General features: G+C 33.6%; 1 protein-coding gene across 1 annotated transcript; it reads right to left on the bottom strand.

Moving 5' to 3' along the window:
• Positions 1-6,008: 6,008 nt before the first annotated feature.
• On the bottom strand, positions 6,009-11,998 carry LOC129300773 (glutamate receptor 2.7-like). Its single transcript, XM_054939364.1, has 5 exons — positions 11,723-11,998; positions 7,616-8,939; positions 7,157-7,427; positions 6,645-7,066; positions 6,009-6,389 (listed from the first exon to the last, which is right to left on the bottom strand). The coding sequence occupies exons 2-5, from the start codon at positions 8,627-8,629 to the stop codon at positions 6,066-6,068; spliced, it is 2,031 nt and encodes a 676-aa protein (XP_054795339.1). The 5' UTR covers positions 8,630-8,939; positions 11,723-11,998; the 3' UTR covers positions 6,009-6,065.
• Between the last annotated feature and the right edge of the window lie 2,102 nt (positions 11,999-14,100).

The following is a 14,100-nucleotide window of genomic DNA, read 5'->3' as shown; positions in this document are numbered from 1 at the left end:
ACGAGGTCTATCACAATGAATTTGTATCCCAAGAACAAATGAGGCTTCACCCATATCCTTCATGTCAAAATGGCAAGACAATAGGTGCTTTATCTCATTGAAAAAATTTATTGAATTGCTGGCTAATAAGATATCATCAACATAGAGAGCAAGAATGGTAAAATTGTTCTCATCAAACTTCTGATAGATGCATTGATCTGAGACATTCTCAACAAAATCGAGAGAGGTGATAACTTCATCAAATTTCAAATACCACTGCCTAGAGGCTTGTTTTAACCCATAGATGGATCTCTTTAATCTGCACACTAGATGTTCTTTACCGTTCAACAAAACCATTAGGTTGTGTCATGTAGACTTCTTCATACAAATTGCCATTCAAGAACGCAGTCTTGACATCCATCTGGTGAAGATTAAGATCAAGTGTGCAACTAAAGCCATTACCACTCTAAAAGCATCTTTGGTAGATACCGGAGAGAAGGTTTCTGTGTAATCAATACCTTTTTTCTGGTTGTAGCCTTTAGCTACAAGTCTGGCTTTATATCTATCAATTTCACCCCTAGCTCCTCGTTTTGTTTTAAAGACCCACTTGCAACCCACTGGTTTAAACCCCTTTGGTAGCTCTACAAGCTCCCATACGTGATTGCGGTACATAGAGGCAATTTCTTCACTCATAGCCTCTAACCATTCAGAAGAATGCGAGCTAGTAATAGCCTCCTGGTAACACATTGGGTCTAAGCTATCAATAGCATCTGAATCAAATTCCTGCAAATATACCATGTAATCATCTGGAATAGCAGACCTACGAACCCTTTGGGACTGTCTCGGTTCAACAACCATGTCCCTATCACCCTCTAAAGGTGGTTCATCTTGAGCTTCATTCTGATCCACGGTATTATTTCTGTCAACATGAGGAGTTGTCAAGATAGGCATAGGCAAAATGCTATTTTCGTCATGCAAGGTAATATGCCTAGGCACAGAGCTCCCACTGTCTAAGGCATCTTCAAAGAAGTAAGCTTGGTCAGATTCAATTACCCTCGTAGTGTGATTTGGACAATAGAATCTGTACCCACGAGATCCGATGCAATAGCCAATAAAGAAACCATCAACAGTTTTAGCATCAAGCTTCATCTGTTGTGGATTGTAAGGTTTTACTTGTGCTTTACAACCCCAAACTCGCATATGCTTCAGCGCAGGAGTCCTTCCAAAATACAACTCATATGGAGTCTTTGGAACTGACTTGCTAGGAACTTGATTCAAAATATAAATAGCAGTTTTGAGTGCATCACCCCACAAGAATTCCGGCAGTGAGGAGTGACTGATCATGCTCCTAACCATATCCATGAGAGTACGATTTCACCTTTCTGCAACCCCATTTTGCTGCGGGGTGCCAGGCATAGTATACTGAGCTTCAATACCATGCTCTTGAAGGTACAAAGCAAATGGCCCAGGGTTCCTACTAGTCTCAGTATATCTCCTATAAAATTCTCCTCCTCTATCAGATCTCACACACTTGATCAACTTGCCAGATTTCAATTCGACTGCTGCTTTAAAGGTCTTAAATGCATTAAGGGACTCGCCCTTTTCACGCAAGAGTTCAATCCATCCATGACGAGAGTAATCATCTGTGAAGGTGATGAAATATCTGAAACCACCCATAGCCGGAGGCGTGATAGGTCCACAGATATCAGTATGGATTAGGTCTAAAGTATTTTCAGACCTCTTTGCCCCTTTGGTTCTAGCTCTAGCAGGGAATTTTTCCTTTATACAGTCAACACAAGTCTCAAAATTTGAGAAATCAAGATCTCATAAGACACCTTGCTTGATCATGCGTTCCAATCTCTCTCTAGAGATATGACCCAAACGACAATGCCATAACATAGAGGAATTATCATTGGGCCTTTAACGTTTATGCCCAATAGCGGTATTGACATGAAGATTAGGAATTTTAAGTGACCAATCATTCAATCGATATAAACCATATATCAAGGAAGCAACACCAACATTAATGGAATCAAAACAAATGTCAATTTTCCCATTTCCTTGGAAGAAAGAATAGTCACAAATATCCAATGTAGAAGTTGAAATTAAATTCCTCTTCGCAGAAGATACATAAACAACATTGTTCAAATGTAAAATATGACCAGAATTTAAATACAAAGAAATAGTTCCAATGCATTCAACCGATGCCTTGCTCCCTGCTATGCCAAAGACTGACCTCTGTGCCTCACTTGGAACCTTCTGGTTTCTTAGCCCCTGTGGAGAATTCACAACATGTATAGTGGCACTAGAATCCAGCCACCATGAGTCAAAGGAAGTTTCAATGGTGTTAGATTCAAAACAAACTAGAGCTAGAGGGGCAGTTTGAAGAGTTGTACCTTCACTTTCTTGTTTGTTCTTCAATTTGAAGCAATTAGTTTTAATGTGACCCGGTTTCTTGCAATAATTGCATAACCCTTTAAAGTGTTTCTTCCTCGACTTCTCACTCTTGTCACCATCCTTCTTAAAGGTTGGATTATTAGGCTTTGGGGCATCATGTTTCTTCCCCTTTTTCTTATGTGACCCTCCAGATTTGCTGCTAGAGCCATGGGAAACATAGTTTATTGAGTGAGAGGAATTCTTCATTATAGCTTCCTCTTCTTGAGTGACTATCGATATCATCTGGTCAACAGACTACTCAGCTTCTTGTGAGTTGTATGAAGTCCTCAAGAATGCGTACTCTGATGGCAGTGATTGAAGAACACGGTAAACCAAGGTGCTTTCACCCAAATCAATCCCATATGACTTAAGCTTGTTATAGTAATGAACAAGCTTCAGAATGTGCTCCCTGACACCAGAAACTCCGTCATATCGAATATTGTCAAGAAGTGACAGATAGTAATTCTTTTGAGTCTTGTCAAGCTTCTTGTATTTGTTACTAATAGCTTTCAAGTACTCCATTGCAGTATCATTTTCAGGAATGCTGTCCCTAATTTTCTTTTCAATTGTGTACTTGATGATCGCTAGACAGATTCGGTTGGACTCACTCCATTATTTGTGGAAGGCTATTTCAGAAGCACTGGACTCAGAAGAGAGATCCGCAGGCTTGGGCTCTCTCAGAGCTAAATCTTTCTCAGAAATGGTCAGATACATATTGAGGGACTCTTTCCAGTCATCATAGTTAGTCCCATTAAGAGCCTTCACAAAGGATAGTTGCGTAAAAGCAGAAACTGAAATCGCAAAGCAGAAAATGGGAAATATTAATTATGCCTGCACAACATAATTATAAAACAGAATTCCCAACAAGCGATTATCAATTATGCAACTATAATCATGCACCAAGAAGGCTCATATACCATAAAGATTTAGCTCGCACAAAAGTCCATACAAAATAATGCATTAAACATTTCCATACCTATAGGGTACAATAAATATCTAATACATTAAATGAGTGCTATTAGCCTATTCTCAAAGCCAACCATCAAAATCACATTAATAATGTCACACCTATGGGGTATGTCCATTATCCATGCTACAAGATCCTAAGCATCATCAATAATTCATAAAGTCACAAATTTTATGACCTTAGGACAAAACAACATAATTTTAAAAGTCCTTAGGGTCTTTTGGGAATTAGAAAACGAATCTAGTACTTAAGTGAAATTTTAAAAGGTAATCAGGGGCAAATAAGTAATTCTGGAAGAGATTTGGGTTAAAATTGTAATTCTGAAAGTTAAGGGACTGCAGTGTAATTTCTAAAAATATCATAAGGCTAATTTGTAAATTTAATAAATTATGGGCCAAGAAGGTAATTTAAACTGAGACTGAAAACGCAATTAACTAATTTTTTTTTTGCACTATACTGGGCCCATACGATTTGGGCCCAGTACCAGTTTCATATATAAAAAAAAACGAAATGGACCAGCCCCACCAAAAGTATAACTGTCTCCCTTTTTTTTTAAACAGGTCTGGGCCTAAACAAAATTTTGGGCCCATCATACACGAATCGGATCCCTAGGATCCGGTTTGAAACCCGTTTCTGCTTCCCTTTCAACAGGGAGCTGCCGTGAACCAGAGAGATCAGAGACAGGGAGATGCCGTCGCCGAAAGCCAGAGAGATCAGAGATCAGAGACGACGCCGTCCCTATCAGTAACCAGTCCAGACGACGCGCGAACCAGGAGAACCAGAGAAATGCCGTGCACGGTGAGCCAGAAGAGACGGCACCGTGAGCAGGGGAGAACGACGCCACAACCATGGAGAGACAACACACCAGAAGCAGCTGGCCGGCAGTCATGTCCGACGTCCTTGGAGCTTTTCCGGTGATGGCACAGCGATTTTTTTTATAATAAATATAATAAGATTAAAAAATAAAGTTCTCATATTCAAATCTGAAGAATATGGATCATAAGAAATTTATCAACATGAGCATGAATCTTTTCAATATATCAAAAAAAAATATACGTAAAGGGAATTGAGATATATAAATTTAAAAGTCGTTACCAAGGCTCTAATGCCACATGTAGAATCTGTATATCTCAATTCACATATATCATAATAATATGATAGAATAAAGTAATTTATGCGTACCTGAAGAATCCATGAGTGCTAGAGAAATCTCGATTACCTCGAGTGCAGGCAGGTACACAACCCTCTAGTCCCCAGAGCCTTCAGAGAGTTCAGAGGTAATGAAAGTAGAAGAAAATAAGTCGTGTGTTTTGTGGTTACCGACTAATCGTCTTATATAGATCAGATCGATAACCGCCTTATTAAATAATTAAATAATTATATTATCTATTATCTCTGACTCAGTCAGTTAAGAGATAGGAAATAACTGACGGCTACTGAGTTGTGGGTTGGGCCTCTGCCCATTGGGCTCACTTGTGTGGTCCACATATCACGGTCCACACAAGATCATAAAGACTAATTTATTGGGTTTATTAATTAATGCTAATTCATAAATAATATTCCAACATGTTCAAGATCGACGAAACATCTTTTACCAGATTTGGTTCTTGGCTTATTTTAGTACAGCTGTAGACTGGATTGCTTGTGTACCTTCTGAAGGAAAGAGTTGAACAACCCCCTTCCCATCTGGCTCCTCTCGTGGCTACTGCTTGCTTCTTAGCTAGGAATTCTGGATCGTAATTTTGTTGCTTTTCTTTTGGTTTTTTTTGGCCTTTTTGTTTATGCTTATTGTTAGCCTTGGGCTGTTAAACGCTTGTTTTGTTTTTGAGTTAATGGTACTGCTTTTGTTCTGTTTATAAGGTAGAAGAAAAAGATTAATTTTAATTCTATTTATAAAGCATTTTACTATTTTTTATTATCATTTTTATCTTTATGTCTTTATTAGATGCTATGAAAAATTATTAAAATATAGCTCTTTCTATACTTACTAGGGAATAGAGATAGAAACTTATTAAATTTTAATAGAGAGTTAATTAAGTTTAAGATTTTTCTTGATTTCAGTTAAACATAATAAAAATGACTTATAAATAAAACAAAAAGGAGAATATTATTTTCTTTGCCCAAGAAAAAAAGATTCGGCTCTTGGCTATATTTTAATTTTCAATTATTGGGGTTAAGGATAGTAAGGATCTTTACATACACATGTAACGTACGTATAACACGCGTTTCTTAAGCAGCTACTACTTGCTAGTATAATTAAGCTTTATTAGCAGTTTACAAAAGAAAAGGCCTTAGCGAACTTAAAACATTTTTTTTTCGGGGAATCTTAGGGCAAGTTACAGAAACTTGATAGTAGAGTATAAAAAGAAGTCCCCACACCTAAAAAAAGATTAAAAAATAAATCATAATATATAAAGTTTAGGAAAGAAAAAAAATAATAGAAAAAATATTAGAATATAAAAAGAAGTCCTATATCTAAAAAAAATTAGAAAATAGACCATGATATATAAAATTTAAAAAATATCAAATCAAATGGCTTAAGTTATTTTGGTAGAGTATATTATTCTTATACGTACTTAATATAATAAATCTAACATTTGAAAGGCAAACAGCAAAGAACCTAGTTAGAGGTCAAAGACCTCAAGTCCTGTAAGAAATCTGGAAAACAAGGATACCATCTTATTTAATTGTGTTCCTTCTTTTTGTTTAGCGAACTTAAAACTGAAAGCAGCTTCTCACGACGAAACCACTTAATCACAGATGGATTCAGAATGGAAAGGCCCAATAAGAGAGCAGCAACAGATACTAGGACAGGATAAAGCCCTCCAAAGTTGGCTATGCTCAAACTTGTCGTCTCTATATCACCTTGGTCTTGAAATTCCAAATCTTCAATGGAGGTGGGCAAGAAGCTCTTGGCCACCAGGACACGAAATGGCTCCACATCTTGAGTCACATTTAAGATTGCATTCGAAAAATGCGAGACCAAGCCCGATTTCTTCGGGAATGCCTGACCATACAATAAATATAGCATGTCATTCAAGTTTTATAGACCAACCAATGATAAACAAGATGATGAGCATAATAATAAGAGTCGGGTCAACTTAGCTAGTTAAACCGGTCAAGTATTAGATTAGCGTTTTAACTGGTTCAATGAAATGTGATTAGTTCATAATTGGTTTTCTATTATAATTTCAACCATTGAACTAATCCCTTAATCGATTTAATGACTGGTCTAATAATAAGTAGGAGGGAGTTTACTTACAAAGGCAAATCCACCAGTTTTGTAGATTGATCCTGTCATCATAAAACGAGATTTATATTTGGAGAGGAAGAGCGTGAGATAAGGAGTTTCGTCAAAAATAGCATCCACTCCTCCTTTCTCGGTTCCTTTCCACAATGATTCACTGTACTCTTCACGGCTTCGTAAACCCTTTAACTGAAACTCCATGAATCCTATTTGCTCAATCAGAAGCTCTCTCACCCACGACCCTCTCTGATATCCCACCCTCAGATTGCTCCTCTTAATAATCTCTTTTTCGTCCTTAAATGAAGGCTCTTTCAGTTTTCCTTCTGTTAAAATTGAAGTTAAATTCGCTGTGTAAACTTGCAATACTAAGATGAACAGGAATGACGTCAGTATCACCATCCACCCCGCAGCGTTGCTTGCAAAACTCTCCATAACATCTGTGATCATATTGCGTAAGATCTGTGATCATATTGATATATATCAAGTGTGATAGAGTACGTGGCACAAATTGAAACACAAGAACTCACCGATCTTGTAAACAAGAAAGGGGTTGAAGCGAAATTCCTTTGTTTTGTTTCTTTCTAATACAATTATGATAATAGTTGCACCCACAAAAATCCCACCAAGAATTAACCATAGTGACCAATGGAAAGGTTTGAAGAGGATCCCCCTACTTGTGGCGACATTCTTCACCTTTACCAGCATGGCTACACTTGAATCCAAGTACGGCAACGTGAAATCAACACATTTTGTGCGACTTGCTACAATTGTGATGTCTCCGATTATAGCGTCAAGCTCCTGTATGCAATATTTCCATGCGTACAAAAACAATATATAATATATATCATGCACTCAAAAGAAACAAAGATCATAATATATATCCTGGGATGCCCTTGATTAGTCATGGGGAATGATCATCAATGATATATAGAAACTAAAAGATAAATTGATGCGAGTAAAACAACTCGAAAAGAAGGAAAACTTGCCTCGATTTTCGTTTGGTTGTAGAGAATATTATCGTAGGTCATGTTAGCATTGCTGATTTCGTTCGGCAGGGGAACGAACTCATAATTGTTTAACGGAAATGGCAAAACATCGACCGCTTTTAAGAACACATTAATAGCAAAGCCATCAAACTTGGTCGTATTACTTGAATTACCTACATTCACTAATTCAGGAAAAGAATTTGTTCTTGGGACTCCAATTCTCAGCTTAGGTGGCTTATCCATCGTGTCACCCGGCCACAGCGCATCCTTTAGTCGGTATTCACCAGATGTCTCATCACCAACTTTACCGTAATCTTGAACAAGTCCTGTTTCAGGGCTCCAAGCTCCGATAATCCTTTCTCTGTCTCCAATCACATTGTATACTTCAAATACCGATTGATCTAGCTGTTCTTTTCTAAAACTAAAATTGATCCCAGACAAGCCTTTGAAGTTAGTAGCCAAAATTTTATCGCGAAGTTTTGAGCCTTTGTCTGTGCTTGTCTTCTGTACTGCCTTAGCCAATGCCTCGATTGTGTGATAAGCCCACCACCCATAGATAGTTAGGGTGCTTTTGAACCTCTCCCTGAAATTCTTCTCTTTCTCCCTACGCTCTTTTGATTTATTGGAATCCATTGGCTTCACTCCCAACGCACCTTGCATGAAGCGCTTCAAACGAATTGAATCCGTAAAATTCGTATAATATTCCGAAGGTAGGCCTGCATTATGAATCAATGTTCTCGTAACCTTAACCAGAGGCTCTGTCAAAGAAGATAGCTCTTGCGTGAGTATCCATGCGTATCCTTCACCCATCATCTCTTTTCTTTGTGCAGACCTAATAAATGTTGTCCCAAGATCCATGCTCATATGGACAAGAAATACATGTGTTCGCATGTTGTTTAACTTGTCAAGAGTGCTGTTAATTTTTTCTTGATAAAGAGTTCTGTTAATTTTTCCATCTAAATCTGATGAAATAATTGGACGAATGGAAGTGACGTTAAACATTCGTATGCCCATTTCTTTGAAGACGTTGGTGAGGCATGGAATAAGGTGACTGCCATATTCAGTCTGTTCATAAATGGGGACGATTGATTGCCACCCAAGAGCTTTAATAATGGAAGCTATGGCATGGAACTGAAAGCAATTAAGACCTTGATGGGAGTGGATGGAGGATGGCGATGGAGGTGGCAAGAGAGACGGACCAGTTATGGGAAACCAAATAACAGGCACGTTATGTTTCTTACCAAGTTTCACTATAAACCTTGCTTGCTCTGAATTTGGGGCCCCAAGATGGCTTGCACTTTCACTTTCTGTATCAGATCGAGAGCTGCTTGCATATGTCAAGGTTGTCTCCAAGTCATATCATCTTGATCTCTCCAAGTTAAACATGAAGTAGGTTTATATGTCAAGGTTTATAAACCTACTTTAGGTTAACTTGGAGAGACCGGGAGACATGAATGGAGATTAAAAAAAAAAAACATATCAATAAATGAAATGATACGCCCTATTTTTATAATTAAATTGATCATATATGGTTTTGAATTTTTTTTTTCTAATTACAACAACACATATAATTTGAATATTGATAAGGCATGCCAGTCATCTTATGCCCGAGTGATATTAATACATTTGACTCATCTTTGTCAGTGATAAATTTTCTTCATTTAAAAACAATAATGGATCTTTGTTGGAAAGGATAAGAATAGAATTGAATAAAGAAATAAAGGCAGCAATGAACTAAATTACCTTTCCTATCATAACAAACATGATAAAATACAATACCACATACTGGCCACAATGCAAGAATTACTACAACCTCCACAAAATCATGACTTATAAACTAAATTACCCCATTTTTTTATGAACATGGTTGACCTATTTTCCCTCCATATTTTGATGACTTTATTTGTCTTTATTCCTATGCCAATGGTCAAGACCAAGTTGAACATTGAACCGGTCGGAAATTGCTTCACTGAATTGTAGCCGGACTAGTTTTAATTACATTAAAATAATATTTTTGTCAATAATACATATGAAAAAAATAACGTTTATTCATACCATTATCATATATCTCTACAATATAAGTTATTGGTAAGTATTTTACAGTTTGTTTTAAAAAATTAGTTAAAACTTAAAACCTTGATTTTTTTTTAAAAAAAAATTGTTCATCTTTTCAATTGTAACATTATTAAATACCTATATAAGTATAATATTAACAATGACAATTGAAATTTCAATTGACCATTTTTTTTAAAAAAAGAATAATAAATAATAAAGAGTGTAGTTAAAAAATTTATAAGAATTATCTAATGTTTTATATTTTGAATCAAGTATAGCTTATAGAAAATGCTTAATATTGTGGTCCAAAGAGAGTATTATCAATTACTCCATCTAGACCACAATATAAGTCATAGTTAATTAATTCACAATTTATAAACAATGTTAATTGAAACCTCAAATTCTTAAAAATGTTTACATCTTTCATTTATACCCTTATTAAATGCCCTATATAAGAGCCTTGATAATAGTAATTAAAATTTTAATACATAATTTTTTTTCAAAAAGAGTAGGGCTATATTAGGAAAAACAAATATAAAAGTTATCCAATGCCCTATTTTTTAAATTAGGTAAGTTTTTTAAAAGATGTCTTATATCATGATTTAAAGGGAGTACAAGTTAAGATCAAATGGCAATCCCTATAAGTTCAAAAACATTTGAGACCTTAAATTTATTTTTAATATAATGTTTTCTCTTCAACTTTTAAAAATGATGAAATGTTATTTCTTATCACTAACAAAAGTTAACTTTAACAATTAGTTGACAAAAAAGACAAAAAAGAACCTAAAAAATTACAAAAATTGGCCCTGCAAATTATATAAAAAACTCAAAAATTACAAACAATGACCCAAAAATTACAAAATAAGACTAAGGAAATATTACTGATCAATTTTGGTATTTTTTAGATTCTTTTCTGTAATTTTTTTGTTAATTAATGATTAAAATTAGTATTTGTTAACAGCAAAGGCTATATTGTAACATTTTAAAATGTTAAAAAAATATTGCATGAAAAATAAGGTGAGGGTTCCATGTAGATGCTTAGTTTAGGGCCCATTGACCATTTAACCATATAAATTATCGAAATCATCAGTTATGCCAGATTAACTGTTCAACCAAGCAAGTGCAAGTTTCTATAATTAACCAAAACAACTAATACATCATCAAATATGTATAACACTTAAAAAATCAACCAAAATACCAATAAAAAACACAAATAACATAATTTTGGGGTATATCAAATAAAAGAATAAGAAAAACCGATCCTGAGTAGTTTTGCACCAGTTCACTTTTTAGCCGACTTTCAAAAATCCTAGACCGGACATGTGGATAATTCTAGGTCAGGTTCTGACAATTACTTTTTACATCAGACTTCAAGCTCAACTGATGGTTAAAAACCTCCAAGCCCAACCCAAAGCAAGCTTTGGGTATGAGTGTGGCTGACTGCCTGCCTGTTGTTATTATTATTTTTTTTTAAAAAAATATGTATTTCACAATTATTTAATTAGAATTAAAATTCATATATATTTTTTGTTTACTCTAGAGCTTTATTATATGTATGGCATCATATTTACAACACAACATGTTAATATCAATATTATCCTTTTATACATGATACAAAAATTTAAAAAATTCCATTATTTATATGTCACAATAATATACTCCCTACGTTAAAAAATGTAACACATTTTTAATTAAATCAATCTCACCCCCAATAATAGTTACCTACTTTAAATTAACTATCTTTTTATATTTATTCCTATCAAATATCCTATGATAAATATAAAATCACTATTAATAAGATATTTTTGAAAAAAGATAATGATTACATCTTAAATGATTAAAAATACTTTATATTTTTAACATTCAACTCCTCAAAAATATCTTATATTTTTGAATGGGGGGTAACTCATTTTTTAAACAACTCCACACCCATACTAATTTTGTCAGTTCTAGTTAATGATTGTTACCAAACAAAAAACCTATAGAAAAACTTCAGAGGGGGGAAATAAATTTCAGAACATGGAGATTGGAGTGGTAGTGCTGTGCTGTTACCTTGTTCTGCCGCAGTGACGACGTCGTTCTGAGAAATATTGCAGACTATAAGGTCGATCTTGGTTGCTGTATCTTCAACGGCAAGGGTGATGCTGTTGTGAGCCAAGAGACCAAGTTCTGAAGTGAGATCAAGAATGACACCCACTTTCACTGATATTCGTGTTTCTTTCTGATCATCTGTGGCGGCAGCCGTGGAAGGTCTTGTTGTGAGGTTAATGCAAAACAGTAACAGAAGACTCAGACTTAAGAGACGAGCTCTCCATCTTCTCTGCCAGTCTGCCATTACTGATAGCTTCTCTCTCTTCACTCTTCTTGTATCTCTCAACCTTTCCCACCTTTTTATAATTTCATTTGTTCTTACGAATCTTCTTATTTTTGTCGTCATCCTTATCCCTCTTTTCTCACCCTTTTTTTTTGGGTGCAGAAGGGGACCTCTTTTCTCACTGTTTCTTACATGGTGAAGTCAAGCATGATCAATAAGAACTTTTTAAAAATAATACACCTAACTTTATTCTTTATTTTATATTAGTAATTTATATACATTATATATCTATATATTACAGATCTAATAAATTATTTCCCCCACATGACACACATATGCTCCCTCCATTTGTCTCTCCATTTAAAAATATAAGACATTTTTAACTGAATTTCACCCTCAATAAAGTAGTTACATACTTTTAAACTAATCCTATCTTTTCATATTTACCTCTATTAAATATCTTATAATAAATATACAGTCATTATTAATAGGAGCATTTAAAAAAGCAATGATTACAATTCAAAATTAAAAATATCTTACATTTTTTAACATCTAATTTTTTCAAAAAATATTTATATTTTTTTACTTAGAGAATACTATATATGAATTCATCAATATATGTATATAGAACTCATCAAAAGTCATTAATTGACATTGTCATTGATTTCCCACTCTCTTTGCAATTATAATAATCATGCATGTCTAGACATTTTTTGAGAGAGAGAGATAGAGATATTATATATATATATATAATTGCATGGATTTAATTTGTTTGAAAATAAATAGCAAAGCTATTTTATCATACGAATTCTATATAAAGTAGATTTCTTTTGGTGTAATGCATGGTATAGACACCAATATGATAAAGCTCTTTGACTGAGATATGTTAATTTGAGTTTAACATTTTAGGTATAAAAATAGTAAAAATGCAAAGAAAATAATTTAAAATAAATATATAATTATAGTAAATAACAAAAGTGGCTTTTGGATTAGTCAGTGTCTATTCTAACTTCTCAAACTATGTTGACATACCAAGACGTACTAATCGAGTTACGACATCGCTTGTGAATATTATTATATTCGTGAAAGAAGTACTCCCTCCGTTTTAAATTATAAGATATTTTTAAAAAAAATTTTCTTATCTCAAAATATAAGATAGTTTGAATAGATTAATATTTTATTAAATGCATAAATTTTAATATTCCGCTTTTTTCTCCATATAATTAATTTCTATCATTTTTTTTTTTTAATATATTAAATGATGGATATTTTAAAAAGTTTATATTTTTATTTAAAAAGATAAGATTGTTAAGTGTATTTATGAAATTTATTAATATATAAAATTTTATTTAAAAATATTTTATAATTTAAAATGAAGGGAATAATTTTTTTTTCAACTGGCGAGGCAGCAGTTGATGGCTGATAAATACTGCTCGCGCTACTTGTAAAAGATTTTGCGAAGACTACTTTCCGATATGTAGATTTTGATGTATAGATTCTCTAAATTATTAAAATATAAAATATTAAATAATGTTTCTTTTTTTATAAATTGAAACGAAATAATGTCATGGATAGTTGGCCAAAAAAAGGTCACCTTCATTAAAAATTAAGATGTTTTATCTCTCTCTTATTGTATATTTTTTAAAGCCAAACAATTTACCTGCCTCAAATTATATACACACCGTTGTCATCTAAGTAGAGCAAAAAATTATGGTCAAATCAGCCAGGCCAAAAAAAAATAAAACAAGGCCAAAAGTTTCTAAAATATCATAAAATTATAAAATTTAATAATAAATTGATTAAAAATCAGCATAATTTTTTTAATCCATTAGGGTCATTATTTTTAAGCTGATGAGCTAGAATTCAGGATAATTTTCAATTTCAATTCTATGTTTTAAATCTAAAAAACCAGCTCGATCGCTAAGTCCATTTTTCCTCCCTACATCTAACTTAGCTTTGAGTTCTAACAAATTATCTTTATTTACTATTAAAGGAGTAGATTTAATTAAGTAATATTCTCTATAATTCTATTTATAAGTTATTTTTTAAACATATTTTATTAAAATTAAGAAAAATTTAAATCTCATTAACCTTATTTTAAAATTTAGTAAATTTT

This window comes from Prosopis cineraria, unplaced genomic scaffold, assembly GCF_029017545.1.
Source record: "Prosopis cineraria cultivar Desert tree isolate PC_DT_omini unplaced genomic scaffold, ASM2901754v1 PC1742, whole genome shotgun sequence".
Taxonomy (NCBI): domain Eukaryota; kingdom Viridiplantae; phylum Streptophyta; class Magnoliopsida; order Fabales; family Fabaceae; genus Prosopis; species Prosopis cineraria.
This window is presented reverse-complemented; position numbering and strand designations above follow the sequence as displayed.

What these genes read in the sequence shown, in the direction of transcription:
- LOC129300773 (XM_054939364.1), bottom strand. Translation starts at nt 8,629, where the DNA reads ATGGGCATACGAATGTTTAACGTCACTTCCATTCGTCCAATTATTTCA. An exon ending in ACAACCAAACGAAAATCGAG is followed by an intron (nt 7,428 to 7,615) that starts GCAAGTTTTCCT and finishes TATTGCATACAG; the next exon opens with GAGCTTGACGCTATAATCGG. An exon ending in AAACTGGTGGATTTGCCTTT is followed by an intron (nt 6,390 to 6,644) that starts GTAAGTAAACTC and finishes TTGTATGGTCAG; the next exon opens with GCATTCCCGAAGAAATCGGG.